Source organism: Poecile atricapillus, chromosome 20, assembly GCF_030490865.1.
Source record: "Poecile atricapillus isolate bPoeAtr1 chromosome 20, bPoeAtr1.hap1, whole genome shotgun sequence".
Taxonomy (NCBI): domain Eukaryota; kingdom Metazoa; phylum Chordata; class Aves; order Passeriformes; family Paridae; genus Poecile; species Poecile atricapillus.
This window is the reverse complement of record NC_081268.1, coordinates 8434292-8455908: the sequence shown is the minus strand read 5'-3', so window position 1 is coordinate 8455908 and position 21617 is coordinate 8434292. Positions and strand designations below refer to the sequence as shown.

Sequence of the window (21617 nt, the reverse complement as noted above, 5' to 3'; positions counted from 1 at the left end):
GAAAAGGATTAGTGCTGTCATATACTTCTGACTCTGCACAAACCCTCTTCAAACCAACCACAGCCCACAAGCCTGGGAAGCTGAGTTCTTGGCAGTTGTGTCCAAGGCCAAAAGAGGAGTTTAGGCTGGGCAGCTCAATGTTGGTTTTGCAAATAATCATTATTTTTGCTCAGAGACCTCATGACGCAGATTCACAACTTGTTCCCCAAGTGTTAAAAGCTCGAGCACACCCATCTCCTGCAACCTGCTAGCAAATCTCAGAGCATTTAGAGGCTCCCAGCTGACTCAGCCACTCACTAAATGTTGCTTTTTTTTTTCTGCACAAAAAGGCGAGCCTTTAAGATCCAGTGCACTCAGGATGGCACGTGGCTGCCAGGGGCCTGCGTGCCCGTCACCTGTGACCCTCCACCTTCCAAGTTCCACGGGCTCTACCAGTGCTCCAACGGCTTCCAGTTCAACAGCGAGTGCCGAATCAAGTGTGAGGATGATGACAGCCAGTCGGTGAGTCTCCCTTACCCAAATTACCTCAGCACAAACAGGTCTGGCTTTATCATATCATCCCTAAGGACACTGATCTTGGAGAGGCCAAGGAACATTGAGCTCTTCCAAAACCAGGGAGATGCAGAAGGGAAAAACATAAAGTTGAGGGAGAACCTGGAAATATTATTTTTATGACAGTAGTAGCAGTATTTACTATTACCTGTAGAGGATTAGAAGTGACTGACTTAACTGTTTCTGGATAGTAAGCGGCAGAAAAATCTGTCACAGTGGCTTTATGATCTGGCTAGAAAATAAGGAGCAACAAATGAAAGTAAGTAGAGTGTGAGTTTTTTACACTTATCCCATTTATTCATTCTGTTTTACCTTTCTTTTCTCTCCAGTTTTTACCATTGTGTGTCTGTGTGACGTGTGATAATTTAACACCATAGGGATTACAGCTATTCAGGTGAATTCTCTCTAAACTTCCATGTTTTTCTGGCTGTGAAGGTGTCATTTGGCATCAGAGGTCAGATCCTCATCTGGCACAAATCAGCATGTTGCCTTTGGCTTCCTGGGAGCTGTGTTCCCTGATATGAGAAGGTCTGGCCTCTGCTATCTTATTTGAAATGCCTAGTTTTCCTCACCAGAGGTAATTATAGTTTGTGAGATAAGTAACTTCTCCCAGAAGTGCTGCTGCTGCTCCCAGTGCTTGGGAAGAGAAAGAGGGGATGTGGAAGCTGCAGCTACTGCTTGGAGCAGGGACTGCTCTGACAAGGGCTGTTTAATATCAATCTGGGGACCTTGAAAAAGTTGCCAACCCTGCCCTAGGGCCAGTTATGTGAAAGACACCTCTGGTACCTGCTCCACGAGTTAAAAGCCGCTGTTCCCTGTCCTCTGGCCTGCCTTCTCCACAGGGGCCACAGGCAGAACCCCAGCGTTTCACATCAGGGCACCTGGAAAAGTTTTCCTTGTTTAAGACTTGGAGTGAGGTTATGAGCAGTGTGAAATGAGAAGTTGCAGGCGTGGGTGCACAGGGGGTGGGAGCTCTGGGACACGGCAGCTGTGGCTTTGTGTACCCACCACTCGCTCAGAGGGGCAGCATGGCCTGTGCCGTGTGCCAGCACTGCCAGGGTGGGGAAGCTCCATGTGTGGACCTCCATGGCAGTGACAGCTGGTGGAACAGGCTTGTGTTCGCTTCTAAACGAGGTGAACATGGAGAGGAGCAAGCAGTGGAGTCAGGGTTACAGCAGTAATGAAGTGAGCTCTGGAAAGGGAGAGATACAACTCTGTCTGTTCACAGGGAGGGAGAGGAGTGACTTCTCAGCTGCGAAAGCACCTTGGGCAAAGGAGCAGATAAAATCTTGAGAAAGGGATTTACAGTGAAAAGTATTTTCAGATATCCCAGAAAATAGGCTGCAGAAGAAGAGCGAGGACTCCTGGCACAAGCCAGAACCACTTGAGAGGTGTTAATTATTTAAGGATTAAACCCCACTAAGTCTCTCTCAGCTATATAAGGTGATAATACACGTTGCATCCAAGCAAGAAACCCAGCAGGGATTTTCACAAGAGATTTTGCAGGTCAGGGCATGATGGACAGTGTGTTACTATAGCAATGGATATCCTGGGATCTCTGAGTATCTCTGCTGAAGCTATACAAGAGTACCCTCAAGCACAGCCAGCTCCAGGAACATAAATCAGGTTTCATGGCTCATCTTTGAGAATCATGTTTGAACCCTGGCATGGATATCACAAGGGAAGGGCACCACACTTGCTAAAACAGCAAATTGTGCTCAATTACAATTTAGCAATTTATTCCTGACTCTGTCACCATGCTGAAAGATCATTACTTGGCTGCACATACAGCATCTCTTAATCACCAGGAGCGTAATGGTCATTTAAGCGGGTACCTCCCCTGGCACCAGAGCAAGGGTCTTCCATTTCTGCATATTGCACACAAATCATATCAACAGTCAGGCCTAAATTAATCAATCTCTGCCAAACTGGCCCTTAGGTGAGAATCACCAAGCTGGATCTCACCCTGAGTCCATCTGCTCCATTATTCCTTTCATATGATTTCCTTATTACTTCTGGCAATGGCCAGATGTCTGGAGAAGGGGAAGCAGGTCCCACACCGTAGTCTGCTGCTAAGACCACTTTGCATCTCACTAAAAATTGTGTTCATTAACAAAGCTGAGCAGAAAAAAGGGAAGCATTAAGATATTAAGGGTGAGACTACCAATGAAGGCTGAGCCCTCTTCCATGCCAGTACCAGGGGCTTGTGCAGGTCCTTGTGGTGTAAACTCACAATGGCTGTGAGTTGTGGGGCAGAGCTCCTCCAAAAAGTTCATCAGTCCTGCAGGGATCCCAGCATGGACAGCACATTAAAGGATCCCAAAGATATCCAGCAGTGTCCAAGAGCAGGGTGGGTAGATTGCAGGCAGTGAGTCTGGCAGGAAAAGCGAGTGAGGAGAAGCAGAGATCCTGCATGACTCTTCCACCCAGTAATGTCCCCACAGGAGTTCTGGAGCCCAAGCACACCAGACATCCTCCTGTTGAATGGCCCACATTGCCCCATGGCAGTCGGGCTCGCAGATCCCACAGAACAGCTTGTTTGCACAGCAATCCCCAATGCCGTGAGGATAGATCTGACAAAAGATTGCCTGTGCAGTGCTTTGTTGTTTTTAAAGGGCATGATATTTCCCCTCGGACTTTGGTATTCATTCCTCAGTATCATACGGAGAATCTCTCCTATAAGAGAAATGTCATATTCTATTCCTTGCCCATTCCCACACCAGAGGATTTTTTTCGTCCTTCCCACCTGCCTCTGTGCGTGTCCATCTCAGCCCCTTCGCCTGCTGTCACTCAAGGCAGCCAAGCTCTAAAGAGCACGTTCTACCCTGCTAAGCTCATGTCCTACTCTCCCTTCCTCCTTCAGATGGCCATTGGGGATTCTTTTTCAAGACAGATGATGTAACTGGTTAGAAAATGTGAAGAGGAAAAAGTTTGTCTTCATTCTACACCAACCCCTCTGTAAAAAGAAGGAAGGCAAATGGGGTGAAGGCACCTTTATTGCAACAGGAGTGGGGCTGTTGTAAGGTGTAGACCTTGCAAGGGGCTTGTAAAGACCTTGAATTGCACAGAAGAGATGAGCGTGTTTGTGTGTGTGTGTGTGTCAGCACTGCAGGTTTCCTTTTCTTTATTCTTTGGAAGAAAACTCCTTATTTTCCCCCCCAAGGGCTGGCAGTCCCAACCGGGGGTTTTCCCAGCTCCAGCAGAATTTTGCTCTCACAAAAATGAGCTGTCCTCCCTTCTCACCTCTCGGCCTCTCCTTGCTGTTTTTGTGTCAATCCTCATTATCTCCTTCCCTCATTGCCAGGGCCGTGGGAGCAACGTGATCCACTGCCGGAAGGATGGCACCTGGAGCGGCTCCTTCCACCTGTGCAGGGAGATGCAGGGACAGTGTGCTCTGCCCACCCAGCTCAACAGCCACCTGAAGCTGCAGTGCGCCGGCGGCTACGGCATAGGTGGGTGAGCAACCCCAACACCCGTCCCCAGACAGGAGCAGGCAGCAGGAGAGCAGAGGATGAGAGGATGGGAATGGCAGGGAGGCAGGAAGGAGCCTGCAGTCCTTCGAGTCACCTTCTGTGGACCTGTTTGCCTGAGTGAGAACCTGCTACGGGAAGCTTTTCAGGGAAATGCTTTCAGGAAACGTGAAGCTCTGAGAGGCCAGGCATCATGTAACATGCTCTGGTTTCATGGTGCTTTCTTGGCCAGCTGGTTTTCAGGGGCAGCAGCATACTGGGCTGTGCCACAGACACATCCAGTGTGCAAAATACAGGGAGGGATTGTACCTGCTTTTGCTCTAACGCTTTCAGAATGCCCCAGTCCTTCAGCCACGTGCAAAAACTCGCACTCCAGGACCTGAAAGGCAGGGAGGTGACAAGAGAATGCAGCACTGGGATAATTCAGCTCTCCCCAAAACAGTATGAGACCAGCTGAGCATTCCTTTTGGTATGATAGTTGTTTAGGAGCTATTTTAAAGGGTCTGTTTTCCTCCTTCTTTCTGGGGTACCTGTTCCTTGTGCAAGGGGTGATGACCCCTGTGCTCAGCTCAGCTTTGTGTCACCCAGGCACAGGGAGGGACAGACACTCTGAGCTGTACACACTATGTTGTATTTTCAGCCCCCATTTTGGGGGTCTCCCTGCTGTAAGGGCTGCAACAGGAGCTGCACTGCCTGCAGCCCACACAGGTTTGTGAGGCCCCTTCCTGCAGCCCCCCTCCCAGCCCCTGCCATCCCCCTCCTGCCTCCGCCTGTCCCTTTGAACTTGGAGAAATTTCCTCCTTGCACGGCTCCCTCATTATATCGCAGCCATGCGGAGGACTACGAGCCTCCTTGTGTTCCCTCCCCGGGGAGGAGAACACGACCTGGATGAGATCACCGCTCTGTAATGATGCCAATTACAGATCATATATCAAAACAATTCCGACCCGCTCCTCTCCATGAGCGTGGTGGAGCGCGGGAGAGCGAGCGGCGAGGAGGCTGCGGCGACTCTTAATGTGGAGAGGAGTTTTACCCTTGAGACGAGGTTACCTCCAGGGCCAGACAGGTTTTTGCGAGGAGAGAAACCCCAGGTCCTGGTTTGGAGGGGAGCATCTCAGTGCTGGGCGCCTGCCAGCTCTCGCTCCTGTCACAGGGACTGTTGGCAGGTGCCAATCCCAGGGACTGGTGGGCCTGACCCCAGGATGGGACCACACAGCATCATGGAGGTGAGGGATGCATGGGGCAGATCCCTCACAAGAGTGTGGCTCTCTCTGGAGAGGGATTGTGAGCTCAGAGAGGGCACAGTGGCCGCTGGCTCTCATCCTCAGCAGATGGAGACATACCACACACTTTGTAGACTCACCCAGCACCAACTTTTGGGAACAGATGTTGGGGTTTTCCTCTCTTCTTTGCACTTTTGAAAGCCTGATCGATGTCCTTTTGAAAAAGCATCCTCCACACTCATGGGGAGGAGCCAGCCATTCACTATGGGGGTGGTGTCAATAGGCCTCATCCAGTAGGTCCTTGGAGCCACTTCCAGGTGTCCTGGGAGAGCAAAACAAACCCCAAGCTCTCCCCTTCTTTCCAGCCTAGGGTCTGGCTGCTCCCACTGACTCCTCCAAGTGGAGAATGTGAGAAGGCAGAAGCAGGTGGGAAAAATAATAGCAACCAGTCGTGGTCACTATGAATCCCACACACCTTCAGTAATTCCTCAGACACCTAATCTGCCCTTCCAGGCTGAGGCGTGTGTTGAGCCAAAGGTTCAGCTCCCCAAACCAGTGCAGAGATTAATTCCTCCCCCAGCGCTGATTGGAGTGCAGAAATCCTAATGACATGTTTGCAGCAGCTGTGCCATTCAAGAGTGATTTTCCAGGGGGGAAATGGTAATGGTCCAACACACAAGGGCTTATGGTTGTGTCACCACAGGGCTCTGGGATATTGCTGCAGAGTATCACAGCATGTTTTAATAAAGAAAGGACAGGATTCCCACTGGGCATGACAGTTAATCAGAGAAAAAGCAGGTTTATGTGTGAACAAAGCCACCATTACCTTTCTGTGTACTTCTTATCAACTGTGGGACTTGGGTGAGAGCTGGTCTACAATATCATTAGGCTTGGTCATCCTTTGGAAGATTATTATTGGATGTTTGTAAATCTGACAGATCAAACAATAGGTTTCTGCCATGTCATAGGTGAGATGAGTTAGACAACCTCTCCCTAATCAGCCCCACTGCTTGAAAGAGCAGTTGAAATGGAGAAACCTTCACATTGTCTTGATGATCTGAAAGCTTCCCCTTCCTGGAGTTAATAGCCAGAGAAATACTTAGATTTTCAGCTTGTTCCAAAAGGCCCTGGAATACCTGCCACCCCTACGCACTCCTGCTTAGTGCAGGGCTGTACTCAGCACTTCACGTGTGCCTAGGAGATATGTGATAGTTATGGTTGGCTGCTAATTGCAATTTAGGAAAAATGAGCTGTAATCCTGTCCTTCAGCTGGAAGGATGCTGGAAGGGTCAGAAGCTGCTTGCTTTACCCTTTAGCTTTATCCCCTTTGTGTTTTGAGCAGGCACGGAGTGTACCACCTCCTGTCTGGATCACAGTCACGAGCCCATCCTCCTGCGCGTGAACGAGACCGTGCAAGACATCCAGCACTGGATGAACCCTCAGAGAGTGAAGGTCAGTGCCTGGTGACTGCACAAACCACATCCTTTGTTGCATGTTTATGAGCAGTGAGTGATCTGTGTTACCTGTGGTTCATTCGATGAGTGGGAAATGGGGAATTCGGACTTTTAGGAAAAAATTCCTGATTTTTCTTGTGTCTGTTCCAGTAATGTGGTGGCTTTCTCTCCGAGTGGTCTTCTCTCCAAGTTGCTTTCTCTCTGTGTTTTCCAAGTGAAAGTCAGTTCAAGGTAAAGGCCTGACATCAGTGGGGTTTGATCTGGAAATGGGATCCATGCCACAGGAAGATGTGACAGACAGCCAGAGAAAGGGCACTGGCCAGGCATTATTTTCTTCCTCCTGTTCCGTATTTTGCATTCTTTGGGTGGCAGGGCTGGATTTTTCTGTGCCGCTTCTGGATGACAAAAGAAGCTGATACAGAGGGTTTTTCATTTCCCGACCCCTCGGAGCTGGCTGAGTGCTCCCCCCGCCCCTCTGCCCGCATGCGAGAGCTGCCTGCTCAGCACAGCCCCTTCCAGAGGTCACCATTTCTCCCTCCTGCCTGCTGCAAATGCACAGCCAGCATTAACTGCTCCCAGCTCCCCGTCCTGAGCGTCCTCCAGCACACACCAGTGTGCTGTGCCCTGATGGGGACGTGCACACACACACACTCAGCCCCGCTGGCAGCAAACAGCTGCTGGGTATCATGCCCACATTTGGGTGCCAGTGGGAGGCACACTCACTTAACTCTTCCTGGAAACCCTCACAAACCAGGTGTTTGTGGCTTTATGGTATTTCTGCAGGTGTGGGAGTCTAGCTGGACACACTCGAGCACGTGGTGGCACATCAGGTGTCACCAGCGTGCAAGTTACTAACAGTGCTTGAGCAAACACCTCTGGCTTTTACACACTTGGTCCTGCTTTGCAGGAGTCTGTTTTACACACCTGAACTCCATTAAGAAGGAGAACAAGCAGCCAACACAGCCCCAGCATATCCTGAGCAGCTTTGACAGTCTATTTGCTTCTCTACATGCCTAAATGTGTGCCCAGGGTTTGGGATTTTTGAAATCTGGCCTTGGCTGTGGGTAGCAAGTGGCTCCAGAACTCTCCACCACTTTGAACTTCACTGCTTCACGCAGAGCAAGAGAATAAATCTGGGAAAGGAGTGGGAAACCAAAGTCCAGAGAATATGACAAGCTCATAATGTCCTTCCCAGCTTCCCGTTCGTTCCAGACGCTGAGGTTCTGTGACTGCCTTAAGCCGAGGCTTTGCCAAGTTTCTGGCAAGAAACATAAAGAAAACCCCTATCTCTGTACGAGGGGCAATTTCTCACTGGCCCTTTCCTGAGTGCCAGACTTTAAAGTGGTTTGTAATTCATGGGGAAATAAAGTGACAGCTTCCCTCCCGTTCTCTCTGCACTCCTTCACTTATTGATGCGGGTACGTGGAGGGAGCTGTAACGAGTTTTATACCTGCAGGTCTCTGGAGGGCTCATTAGGCAGCAGGGAAAACATAGAGTAGTAAAGGGGGAGACAAGGGGAGTGAGGGATGGAGGAGAAATCATGGTTTCCAAGAGCACAGCGGTAAATAAGCCCATTTTTTTTCCCTGATGGTGAAGATCTTGCAAGAGCTTTAGTCCCTGTGCAGATACAAGTTCCACCCCACAAATGCTTTGTAACTAGAGGGTGAGATTTGGGCTGAAAAACTTGTGTTGGGAGGGAAGAGGTGCCAGAATGGATTTAAAAAAAAAAATAAAAAAATCCTTAATTAAAAAATTGGTAGCTGTAAAACATCCATCTTACCCAACTCTGCAGATAAGGGGATGTCACCCACGGGGAGCAGCGCCTCTTGGGGCACCACCGGGAGAAACTCTGCTTCTGGTGGGAGTGGGGACACCCTGGAGAGATGGGACTGGGATGCCTTGGGGGAAGGTCCCCATGGCAATGTGTTGTATATCATTAATAACCCATGTCTCTGTTTATGGCCAGTGACAGCTCTGCTGTTGTGCCATATGAGCGCAGGGAGCAGCTGGTTGCATTTACACGGCGAGGCTTTGTGCATCTCAGAGAACTTGAGTGACGCAAAGGAAACGCTTTTTGTTGCTTTAATTTCAGGCACAAGTAAAGTACAAATGAGGGCAGGATGGGGAGAAGATAAAGGCAGGACTGATCTGTGGTGCTTACCTTTGAGGGGATGGGGATAGAGAAAACACAGGGAGAGCTGACAAGAAAAAATAAATAATTTGTCTGTAGCAGCTCAAGCAACATCTGTTATGGAAGCAAAATGGAAAGAAGGAACTATCCCTTCTCTGAGGGTTGTTTAGAGCAGGGCTGTGCAAATCAGTTGATTTTTCGGTTCACTCAAAGTTTTCTTAAATTGGGAAAAAAAAACCCAAAAAAAAAAAAACCTCCATAATCAAAGTGACTCTTTTGTTATTGTGATTTTTCGTGAACCAAAAAATTGGAAGAAAAAACATGTTAGTTTGAACATAACGTAGTATTTCATTTCCAAGGAGATTTTGTAAACTTTTTGTTTAGTGAAAATAAAAGAAAAAACAAAAACACACCAAAAACTTAGAAATTAAATGTCCTCTCAAACAATAAACAACAAGAGATATTTCATTTCACAAAATGTCTAAATATTTCTGTGTTTTTCAGAATTGGTTTAGGTTGAGTTGCTTTGTTGGGTCTGAAACAATTTGCTGAAATCAGTATAAGCTGGCGAGTGTCTTCCAAATCAGTATTTTCAGCATGAAAAAAAATAAAAAATCACCTGAAAACTTCAGTGCCCTTGTTCTGCTGTGGGATGTGTTCAGAGCAGCCAGTGCTGTCCCCACGATTTTCCCTTCACTGTGTGTGGCACAGGGAGCTGCTGAAGACACCGATGGATAGAGCTGCCAAGACTGACTGCAGGCAGTGGGGAGAAAAAAAAGGGAAATATCTCTTAGAGACAGCTTGACAGCTCTTTCCCATTGACTGCAGAGAAACAGAGCAGACACCTCATTTCTTAGGTTGTCTGAACTTGGGTTCTTGCCTTAGTGCTGAGCAGGGACAGGCTAAATAGTGTGCAGGCATGTGCATGCCTGGGAGAGCCTTCCAAGGGTCTGCGTGTCCCAGCTCTGCTGGGCTGAGCGTGGTCATGGCCCCTCTTCCCTGGGATTAAAAATGCCCAGAACTCGTTAGTGGGAATGCTCCTTAAATACTCCCCTAATCATTTAAGCTTTGCACTTTTTCTCCTTCCTTCCCTCCCCATGTTTGGTTTTTTTTTATTTGTTTGTTTGTTTTTCTTTTGGCTTTGGTTTTGGTTTTGTTTTTTATTTTTTTTTAGAGAGAGTTTTGGGTTCATTTTGCAGCAGGGAAACTGAGTCACAGAACAGTGATGTGACCCACTGTGGTGCAGCAGCTCCACTCCTGGGAAGGCAGGAGATCCCATTCCATCTGTAGCTGTAGTCACACATAAAGCCCACGCTTAATTGTCCTTTTCCTTTAGTGCCTGAGGAGCGAGCTAGCTGAGAGCAGGAGATGCCAGTCCCTGGGCTCCAGCCCGGGGGGCACTTGACCCATCTAAGGTGGAGGAAAGCTCTCCTCCTGCCTCTCTGGGGGAAACCTGATCCCTCCTGGAGCCCGCCAAGGGTTGACATCATTGTGTTAGTCCCACCACAGGAGGCACCGGGTCTTCCTTCACAAGGAGAAAATGACAGCTTGATTTGCTTCCTTGGCTCTTTGTTACCTTCTGTGGGAGCACAGCCCGGCTCCCTCTCCCTTGGCAGCAGATGGAGGCCCAGCCACCCATGGCAGATGTGGCAGGGTGGCGTTCCTGGGGTGGGGACAGGAGCCGAGCCAGCTGCACAGCTGTGCTGCAGGAGCCCATGCAGCAGGGCAGCAGATGTCACCACGGGGTCTGGAGCATGGGGAAGGAACGGGGCTCCCAGGGCAGTGGCCAGATGGGCTTTGTTCCCCAGGCACCACCTGGCACGTGGCAGATGTGGGGTTTCCATACACCTCTTTCCACTTGCATTGTTGGCATTCTGAGTCACCCTGTCTGTGCACACCATCAGATCGTGCTCATCTACCACCTTTGCCCATCCTTGCTTGCTTTCTACACATTTGTTTAATTCAGGTGCCCCATGCAGCACCCTGTGGCATCTGTATGCCTGTTTGCACTTCAGGAGGCAGAAATGATGCCCAGCAATCCAAATCATTCCAAATTTCTTGGTTTTCTAGCCCAGTCTCTCCCTCTGCTCACATCCTCTCTCCCAATGCATCACACACAGCACAGCAGCTGCCTGAGGGTACAAACAGGCTGAGGGGGGTAACCGAGGGCTTGGAAGACCAGAAAGAGGAATCAGGACTATGGCCCAGGGTTCTTCCCTTTGCTCCAGCTCCAGGAATGTCAGCAGGATTGAATTCAGTTCTAGTGGTCTCTGCTAGCAAAGGATGATCCAAAGTGGGGACTTTGCAGGTGCCACTGCAGAGGAATGGGAATGTCCCAGTGACCCAGTGATTAACCTGGCACCTGGCTGTCCTGTGCTGTGGAGACCTACCAGGAGCTGTGTTCCCATTCCCTGGAGGATGCTCAGCCCAAGGCTGTGTTTGGGATTGAGGATGACCTTGAGCGAGGACTCAGAACTGTCTCAGCAGGGACTTCACCTCCCATCCATTCCTTTAAGGGGGGTGCTGGCATTTTAATACTTGAAGGGACAGGAAAACATTCAGCGCATCCTCTGCGAGGGATTGCTCTCATGTGGAAAGCTCCTTTCTGTAGAGCCTGGTTCAGGGCTGTTTGGTTTCTTTTGTTCACTCTGCATGCTCACACACTCACACAGAGCGTGAGGTTTTGTAAATATTGATGCTTCTTACCAGGGGAATGTGAGGTGCTCTTTGGAAGTGCACTTCTTCCACTTATTGTCTGCTGGCCTTGGATACAGGAGACAAACTCCTGAGTTTTTCCACTTTGTTCTAATTCTTGGGTTGAAATGCTCTTGAACTGCTTCCTTTACTCTCCCTGCTCCCGCTCTGTTGACTGGCCTTGTTTATTTTCAAACCTAGAAAAGTTTCCTTTCTTTCCCCTCTGAAGTGCAATAAACAGAAGAGGCGGGGGGGGGGAAAGAAAAGCCCTCACCATTTGTGGCAGGCAACAGCCTGGAAATCTCCAGCTGTCTGTCAGGAGCGCGCCAGGGGAACGTGTGACACCGCGGGGCCCCCGCACCTTGCAGCCTCCCTCCCTCCCTCCCAGGGGATAAACAACATCCTCCCCTCCCCAGCCACTTCTCTGCTCACACAGACAGGCCCTGTTGCGAGGCAGGTGGGGCAAGCTGGGCTTGACTAATAGTGGAAAATCCGAGAGCATCGGAAAGATAAACAGCCCCAGCCAGATAGTATAAAAGTCCTTTTTTCTAGCGCACGCCAGGTAAGCCTCAAATGACAGAAACTGTAAAAACAAGCTGAGGTTCCCTTGCAGATGGATTAAATTAGCCCTCAGATGAACAGGGGAAAGGATGGCTTGTGCATTGGGTCTTCCCAAATGTTAATCCCTTCCTTCCACAGGCTCTAGCCCCAACCCCACGTTTTAGGTGAGTGCCTGTGTGTTTGTCTTGCACAAATGGACACTGTAGTGCTTCATCCATGGGCAGTGACCCCAAAAGGACATTGTGCCTGATGTCCTGCTGGATGGATGGGAACCCTACCTCCACAATGCCCATGGTGTGCAGCCACCATCTCCACTGACCAGACAAAGTTTTCACTCTTTAAATCTAGGTGTCCATGCCTATGTCTGCCCTGGCTGTGTCATTGCGTAGGACAGTCGTCATTTTTGTCCAAAACCGAGTGTGCAACGTTTTTCTGTAGACGGGGTTGGTAGAGAAATGATTATGAAGCTCATAAAATGTAGCAGAGGATGCTGTCCTGTCTGGAGGTGATCCTGAAGGTGTGTGGTGGGAGGTGCTTTTATTTAAGATGCTGCTAAAATGTATCTGAAAATCCCTTCCATCTTCAAGAAGCAAAGGTACAATGGGCAGTGAAAGAACGCAGTGCTTGGCAGCACCAAAGAAATCCCTAAATTAATTCCTAGAATGCCTCCCCCCTACCCAAGAGCAAAAGTGGACCTGTGCCTTTGCCTTTCCCTGCCACGTTCCCCCACCATGAGTGAAATATTGGACATGACATTTTAGGAGAACCTCAAATATTATTTTAATCTCAAATGCTCTGTTATTGCAAGTGTCAAGTCCAACACTTCTTGTAAATACCTGGAGGACAGCCAGGTCCTGAGAACACAAGAGGTGTTAGGAATTGAACTTCATTGGTTAAGTACTGGAGAGCCATAGGAGCCAGCACACTGACTTTCTGTACACTGATTTCTTTGTCTTAACCTGTTGCTTTTTTTTATTTTATTTTTTTTTTTATTTCTTCCCTCCAGAGTGTTGTCTGCACGGCAGGACTCAAGTGGTACCCTCACCCTTCCCTGATTCATTGTGTTAAAGGCTGTGAGGTGAGTTTTACTTTAGCTCAGGTGGTCCTTGGTGACTCTCCTAAATCTTAAAGAAGCAATCCCTGCAGGAACATGGGCTGTAAATTCTGCTTTTCAAGTGGGGCAGGCAGGATTTTCCCCTGACCACCCTATCACACAGACTGATTGCCTGCATCAGTTCTGACACTCAGTAGGGAAATGGGTGGTTTTCCCAGAGATGATGGTTGGTGACTCTCACAGGAGTTAAATGATCAAGCAGCTCAAAAACATTGGTTGACCAAAAGAATTTCCCAGAATCTGTGAGTTTCTGGGAAGTTGCAAAAGCCTTCTCTCTTGTTTCCCCTTGATCTTGACTTGTTTGAGGGACAATTCTTTCCAAGGCCAGCTAAGCTCTGGGCATTGGTGTGGGCAAAGAAAGTTTAGGAAAGCCAGAGATGATACCAGTGGGTGGACAGCACAGCTGGACAGTGAGCAAATCACACCTCCCTCCACTGGCCACCTCTGTCTAAACCAGAAAAGAATAATCAGAAACATGCAGTTACACTTCAGCTGTCATACACTTTTAGAGTCTTGCAAGTTACTTGAAAAAATTATTTTGAAGGACGCTGTTTCTGCCAGCAGCAATTTTTGAAATGTCTGAGAAGGCTGAAGATGCTTCTGGGGGTTAAACAGGGCTGAGTGCCTCTGTCTGGGTCAAGGCACTCCTGTGGTTTCCAGCTCTTGAGTATCTCACATCAAGAAGCGATGGTACCTCGTGGTACCTCTGGAAGGTTGGGAAGTTCCATGCCCATTTTAGAAATGAGCTGGCTCCCAGGCAGAGGCACAGATGGCAAAGGGCAGTGGCAGAGCTGTGTCGTCCCTCCATGTGTCCTGACTTGCTGCTACACTGACTGGGTGCTCCCAGCACCCAGTAACCCAAGCACACAAATTATTTGCCCAAAGTGTCAGAACATGGGATTGAATTCCTGAACATGACACAAAGCTCCAGACCACACTGCTGTGGGATGTGATTTGTCTTGAAGTGAAAGACAGGTTTCCTTCTCATACAAATGTTGGGCCCAAGAGGGTAATAACTCTCCAACAATGTAATAGTTTCTGTCTAGCTGTTCCCTAAATGAAAAGCATTCTGCTGTCAGTGCTCTGAATGTCATAAGCTGTCTCACGCATCGCATTCATGCAGGCTGGCTGGGTGCCCCCATTCTCCAAAGAGAGCTGAAATATCATCCAGCCACCATTAAAAAATGCCATTCAGGTGCTGGTGCACCACTGGGTATCCATCCTCCTGCTGTTTAAGGATAGTTGTTACTGAGACAAACTTTGCAATGATGTAATAATTTACCAGAAGCCATTATTACTGACATGCTTCTTCTCAGCATTTTCTTCCCTTCCATCACTGCTAATTGCCAGAGCCCTCTGCATCAACAGGAACTTTCTTCTTTTCAACATTCATTCAGTGTCACTGCATCGTGATCCATCATCTGGGATGGCTTTGCCCAGACAATTGATAATGGCCTTTAGCATCATTTTCAGAGCACGATGCTTCCAGGATCCAGGGATGGGCCAGAGCTTGGCATTAAGATTTCAGAAGAAATGCCATCTTCACCAAGCCCCCCTTTTTTTTTTTTTCCCATGACTGTGGAAACAGAGACTAATAAGCCAGTGGGTCAATAATGCTGGGCCATTAACCTGATACATCTCCTAATGTATGGGCATCCTTAGCATTAGGGAGGCTTCCCCGAGCAGGAGGCTGTAAGTGGGGCATTTTTTGGCTCTTGGTGATCGCAGTGGGAACCCTGGCAGCTGCTGCAATGTGATTTTTTGTCGCTCCCTAGTGGCAGGAAGAGAGGCTTTTGAGTCAGCCCCGTACTTGTCTGCACCAAACTTGGGTGTTTCAGCAGCAAATGAGTCCCTCTGGACAGTCCTCCAAAAATATCAGAGCACCAAGACCTTCATGAGGAGTAACAGAGACCTCACCCTTCACAGCCAGGACTCCACAGCCCCCAAGCAAGGATTTTGGTCCCAAATCAGAATAGATGCTTTTTGTCCCATTCTTCTCCTCCAAAGGACTGGCTTGTCTACTCTGTGCCAGAACAAATTCTTCCATGGGCTTCTTTATGGATTTTCCAGCATTCATAGGTGTAGGATACAGGCATAGGAATGGAAATTTAAAGTCAAGATTTCCCATCAAGCAAGCACAGCCAGGCAACACAAGAGAAACATGGAGAAGACTGCAGAATTTCCTGTGAGGTTGAGCAAAGTTCACGCTTTTAAATATGACCAGGTTGGCCTGAAAATATCTCTCCATCTATTTATAAATCATTCCCTTTTAACTCTTAGAATATTAATTAAATTGGAAGGGGGCTTGCAAGTCAAAGTCTTTGCCTGTATAAATAAATCAATATCTGTGGAAATGGGTGGAGTTAAGACAGTTTAGAGTGACAGGAGCCTCACACTGTAACTCTGATTTTCTTGTCAACTTTCACAGTATCTGCACATAATTAAACAAGTGACACTCAACGAGTCTGTCCCCTCCTGGTAGTCCAGCTGTGGTCTGATATTGCCATCATTGCCTGGGTTTCCTCTACCTGATAGAAATATTTAAATTTGCAGCACATCAGCAGTAAAAGTGTGCATTTGCCCCATTTTATTGAGTTCATTTCAACTCTGATGAGTGTGGCCATGGCAAGCTTTGGGGAGAGCACAGCGAGCTCTCATGGCTGCTTCTTCAGGTGTCCCTCAACTGGGACACTCTGGATCTGCAATGCTGCAAAATCCTCCCAGAAAACCTCTGCAAGCCATCCTGCCTGCTCTGCCACAATGTCTTCTTGCAGGAGAGTCCCTGGTGTGCTTTTCTCAGTGCAGAATAAATGAATTTTCCAAAGAGCAGATAAAATGGGAATGGCCTCAAGAGCCTGTGTGTGTGAGGAGAGCTACAGAGATATGACTGTGCTCTCTTCTGATCATCCATTTTTCTGAGCTTTCATTGCTGCCTGGGATTCTCATACCTGGCATGGGCCTTTTTTACCATCAGGTACAGCTTAGACTTCCAAGGAAGACTTCTGTGCTTGCAGACCAAGAGGGCTCCAGTGTGTAATGAAAGACTTCAGGCCTTTCCTTTGGATTCATGGTTATTATTCAGGCCCTGTACAGCACATGGACTAGTGATCACATGGCCCAGCCTAATGACCACATTTTCCTTTTCAAGGTGATTTATGAATTTTACTTAACAGCTTTCCAAAACGTCCCTCTGAATAATTGCCATTATCCCAGCTCTGAGCTGTGCAGTGGAAGAAGATCACATGCCATGGCCAAGGTCCCACGCAGTCAGAGAACAGGAGAACATGGTCCCTGGGCTGAGCTCAGACCTCTCCCATTCCTCTTGGTGATTTGTTTTGTGCCCTCGTTGCTGACACGTGTTGCGTAGTCAGGAGAACTGTGGTGAAAAGCTCAGCTATTAAAAGCAATCCCATTTTGCTGCAATACATAACCTTTTTCTTATCCCACACAGTTTAGGAAGGTTAGCTTAAAATTATCAAAGGTGCCACAATTTTAGATGCCTGGATGCTTTCTCTGGGCCTAGCCAAATTAATATTCCTGAAGCATCCTCTTATGTGGGATGTGAAGAGCCAACAAGGGCTCATTTCCCTTCCATCTACTGTCCTTTTTTTTCTGTCTGTTTTGAAGGGAAAGGGGAATAATTATCTCCTGCTTTTCAGGGCAGCTGGTATGTTACACACTGTATGGTTCCTTCAAATCTTTGTGGTTTTCTTCTGAAATATTGTTACAGGTTTCAGGGTTATAGAATCATGGAATGGTTTGAGTTTTAAGGGGCTTTAAGGTCATCCACTTCCAACCCCCTGCCATGGGCAGGGACACCTTCCACTGTCCCAGGTTGCTCCAAGTCCCATCCAGCCTCACCTTGGACACTGCCAGGGACGCAGGGGCAGCCACATCTGCTCTGTGCCAGGGTCTCACCACCCTCATAGGGAAGGATTTCTCCTGGACATGTAACCTAAATTTCCCTTCTTTCAATCTGAAGCCATTTCCCCTTGTCCTGTCATTACAGTTCCTGATGAACCGTCCCCCTCCAGCTTCCCTGCAGTCCCTTCAGACACTGGAAGGTGCAGTGAGGTCTCCACACAATCTTCTCCTCTCCAGCCACTCCTTTCTCATCTTCCTTAAGGAAGGGGCTCATTTTATCCATGTCCACACTCTCAGCCTTTTCCTGCTTTTTCCTTTTTCAGCCTTTCATGGGGGACAACTACTGTGACTCCATCAACAACAGAGCCTTCTGCAACTATGATGGTGGAGACTGCTGCGCCTCAACAGTCAAGACCAAAAAGGTAGGGATGCCCCTTCTTCTTTTCATGGGAATTCCATGCTGAGTGCTGCTTTGTGCCTCGAAAAAAATATTTTTGCTCAAAAAAGGGAGGTCCAAGGTCTCAGAAGGACCTTCAGCCCAAGCAGCAGCTCACCATAGGCACTGAGTTCTTGCTGGTTTATTTATCATCCATCCTCCAAAGAGAAACCAAGGGTTAGAAATCATTAGGAAAATAGGAGAGAGTAAAAGGAAAGCATCATTGTGGGTCTGTGCTTTGATCCATGTGTGCTCACGTGTGCCTGGCTTGCTGCTGACTGTCCCATCCCAGAGTGGGACAGAGAAGAATGTGGAGCAGGACAGCAGGGCTGGGTGGAGATGTCAAATATTTTCTGGACAGAGATCACATAGACCAGAGCCTTGTAAAAAGAGACAAGATAGTGACACAGATCTATAAAATCATTATTTAAGGTAGGGAGGATGCTAAGGAAAGTAAAATCCACTGTTTTTTATCGCTCAGCAATGAGGGGGTGAAGTGATAATTTCCTGGAAGCAGGATCCAAACAGACGAAAGAACATCCTTCTTGGCACAGTGTGTGTTTGAGTAATAGGATGCATTGCCACAGAGTATTATTAACAACAAAAATATATTTGAAGTCAAAAAAAGAGCAGGCCTATTTGTGGAGCTTTGCTCCTCCATCAGTGGTTATTAGACACTGTGATCTGGATGCAGTTTCTGGCTGAGGAATATTTGAACCCTTGGCTGCTTGAGCCTGAGGAAGAGTCCCTCCACACACATCCCCCTTTTTTCTGGTTCTTTAACACACATTTCTGAGCACTGTTAGAGACAGTGACTGGAGTGATAGAGATTGTGGCTTGGAGCAGTACAACATTTTATAGGTTTCTAACCAGAAGGGATTTGGAACTAGGTTTCTCCCAAAAAATAAAGCAAATTTTAGCCTCTGCCAGGTGAATATTTTACCTTCTCTTCCAAATTTGTGTGTAGAACAGAATGAAAAATCCAGCTGAATTACATATCTGATACATATTAATAAATAATAAAACCTGAATGAGCTTGGGCTCAGCATATATGACACCATCCATGTCAGCCACCCAACTGAGGAGTTTCTCTCTGCAGGGGAGCCAGCTTTGGCTGGAGACTTCGTTTCCTTGGTTCAGCATTGTGAGCTGTCTCTGCTCCATCTGGGAACACTGGGGAAGGGAGATGGACACAACCTGGCAAGTGGAAAGAGTTAATTTCTCCTCTGGGGAAAATGCAGGGGAGAGGTTGTTTCCTTAGCTGTGCCCTTTTTGGACAAACATTCCCCTCCAGGAAAGCCGAGGCAGGGGAGCTCCTCTGTTCCCCATGGGTGGAGTGGGGCATGGAGACTCCAGAAGGGGCTCCCTGGTGAAACAAGCACTGAAGAGATGGGCAGGATGACAGACAGTGGCTCATCCTCAGTTGTCTCCAAGAAGAGATTCCTATCTCTGGCTGATTTTCCACCTCCTCGGGAGGAGCAGCCCAACAGCAGCACAGCTTGCTCACTGACCTCCCACCAGCCGGGAGGGCAGAGCTGGAAGTGCCCGGTAGCTCAGCATGGTGTAGGTCTTCTCCTCCCAAAACAGCCTGCCTGGGAAACTTTATCTCACTGCCTGCAGGCTGCAGAGCAGGCGATGAAAAATCCCAAGCAGTGTCAGAAGAACGAAAGCGAGGTGCCTGGGAGGGGACCGACCCAAACCAGCCCCATCAAGACAGGAGCTGAGGGCACAACTGAAACACAAGGGATGGGAGAGCTGAATTGAGGAGGGGGGAAGGGATAAGATTAAGGTTTGGGAGCAGAATTTATTGCTGGGCAGGGAGTTGAGACCAAGTGGGATCTGCACAGAGTTGTGAACACTTACCAGCCAGGCGACTCACGCTCAAAATATCTGCTGCTTCCCTGCCACCCAGAAACCAAGTGACCTCCCAAGGAGGGGAAGCACTTTGTAGCCCAGTGGGTTACTGTTTTCTGTGCTGAAACTGCTCGGTGCAAAGGGCAAATGGTCAGAGACAGGCAGCTGGTCACACCTCTGATGGATTTTCCCCATGGAAGGAGAGGTTTTGTAGCTTTTTGGAGATGAGTCTGCTTTCACAGACTTCCCTGGGAGCTGGGTCATTGGAACTGGGGAATTAGATTTGCCTTAGCTGGCAGTTTAAAACCCCCCATCCTCGAGATCACACAGTTGGAGGGGTGAGCCATGGAGCCCATCACAGGCCTGGCATGCATTCAGCTCCCAAAATCTCCTCCTCTCTCCCAAAACACCAACAGCATCCCAGGAGCTGAATGAGACGCCTGGGAGAGGTGAGGAAAACCACCTCCTCCTTGGATCTTCCACACTAAAAGCAAGATGCTAAGTCCCAGTCTATTACATTTATAAGGTAAAAGGGGGAATCATAACCCAGCCAGGGGGGCTGTGGGGTCAGAGTCAAGGAGGCAGCGGGAGAACCTCGCTCCTGCAAAGCGGCTGCCGACACCTGCAGCAGCAGCCGTGGGGCCGTGGGGCTTGGCTCTCCCAGTTATTTTCCCATCTGAAGTTTTTGACTGAGACCAGATTTCAGGCCAGGCTGTTCAAATACAGCCTTCTCTTTGAAGAGGTTTATGAGTGGAGCATTACAGGAGATATTCCAATGGGAAAAACAATGAAAGGTGAGAGAAAAGGGAGCTGAATAAAAATACTCCGCATACCAAATCCTTCCAGCACAGTTTGCCACCTACTTAAAAAGGCACAGTTTTAAAATACACATTGGGTTTAAAAGCCAAAATCCTGGAGGAGACATAGGGAGGGGCAAGTCCAGCTCTGTTAATTCCAATACCAGATGAGGATGTATTTTCATATGGTTGTAGAGAGAATGAGACACATGAAAGAGGCTGCTTTGCTCCTTTTCTTTCAGGGTTACATACTATGTGGCAGATGTGTCAGTCTTTTAAAACCCCTGCAAGTTTGCCCATAAATGTCCAACATTTATGCAACACCTGTTTTTCTCCCAAAATGTCACAGGACATTTTAAATGCTTTAGATTTATCATCTTTTCCCCACAGCAGCCATTGCTGAGGTGACACATGGTTCACATTTAAGAGAACATAGCAACTCCACACATTATTTTGGGAAAGGGCTGAAGATTAACATTGCACCATGTGAAGATTCAGGAGTTAACAGTCAAGTAAGAGCTGGCCTCAGATCTTTAGTGTCCACAAACTGTCAAGACTTAAGTTTCACTGCAGTCCCACCACCCTCCCAGACACATTTTGGGCTGCACACAGTGCTGTGAACAGGCTGCCTGAAAGCAAAATGCTTCAGCCCAAGTTCACTTTAAATCCGAGCCCTCTTACTTAATGTGAGATTTTGCACGCCCCTGTTTTGTTGCCCTGAAAATGCACAGGGGACTTCCATGCTTATCCCATGTTTTCCCTTTGCATTTGAGCATTAGCAGTGAGTGACCTTGTGGATTCCGTCAGCGAGCGGGGAATGGAGCAGTGTGACTTATCTGACCAAGCACCGACTAATCAGCGCTGCTGCTTAGATAGGAAATAATGAGTATTTGCCCTGCACTGCTCACAATCAGGCTGGAGAGCTTAAAAGAAATCATTAAAGGCCTCTTTTGAATGCTGCAAGTGGCAACGAATAAATTCAGTAATAATCTGGGCATAAATTCGAGGCAAGCGCAGTCAGAAAGCAGGAAAAAGAGACATTCATCAGCTTAATTATTTGTTGTGCGCTAATTGATGAGCGTCGCCCTGCAGCGGGCGAGAAGCCAGGGCTGGCACAGGGACGAGTGGCACCCAGGGAAGCAGGGACACGGGCAGGCTGTGTGGGGAGCAGGGGGCTGATGGCAGATCTGTTGCTGGGGCAGAGGACGGGGCCGTGCTGCTCACAGCTTGCCCTGTGCGTGACCCAGGAGCAGCTTTGAGAGACAGGAAGGCCAACCTCCAAGGGAGAGAAAGCTTCTGTTGTGTATCTGGAGGGGATAAAGTCTTCCGTGAAGGACAAAGCAAAATCCCATCTCCTTTTAATCTTCCTCCCCTCCTGACCCAGCACAGGTTGCCAGCTCCCTTCTGCCTGGCTGCTCTAGGAAGCTGCTTCTTGCTTTGTATCCTGCCACAGATAAAAGAAGACAC

At 48.3% G+C, this 21617-nt stretch overlaps 1 protein-coding gene across 1 annotated transcript in view; it reads left to right on the top strand.

The window, feature by feature from the left end:
• PAPPA (pappalysin 1) overlaps positions 1-21617 on the top strand; it is a 178398-nt gene that overhangs the window by 144394 nt on the left and 12387 nt on the right. Inside the window, exons 17-21 of the mRNA XM_058853889.1 lie at positions 330-501; positions 3857-4004; positions 6588-6697; positions 13092-13163; positions 17387-17485. Coding sequence (XP_058709872.1) covers positions 330-501; positions 3857-4004; positions 6588-6697; positions 13092-13163; positions 17387-17485 — 601 coding nt within the window. The remainder of the gene's footprint in view (positions 1-329; positions 502-3856; positions 4005-6587; positions 6698-13091; positions 13164-17386; positions 17486-21617) is intronic.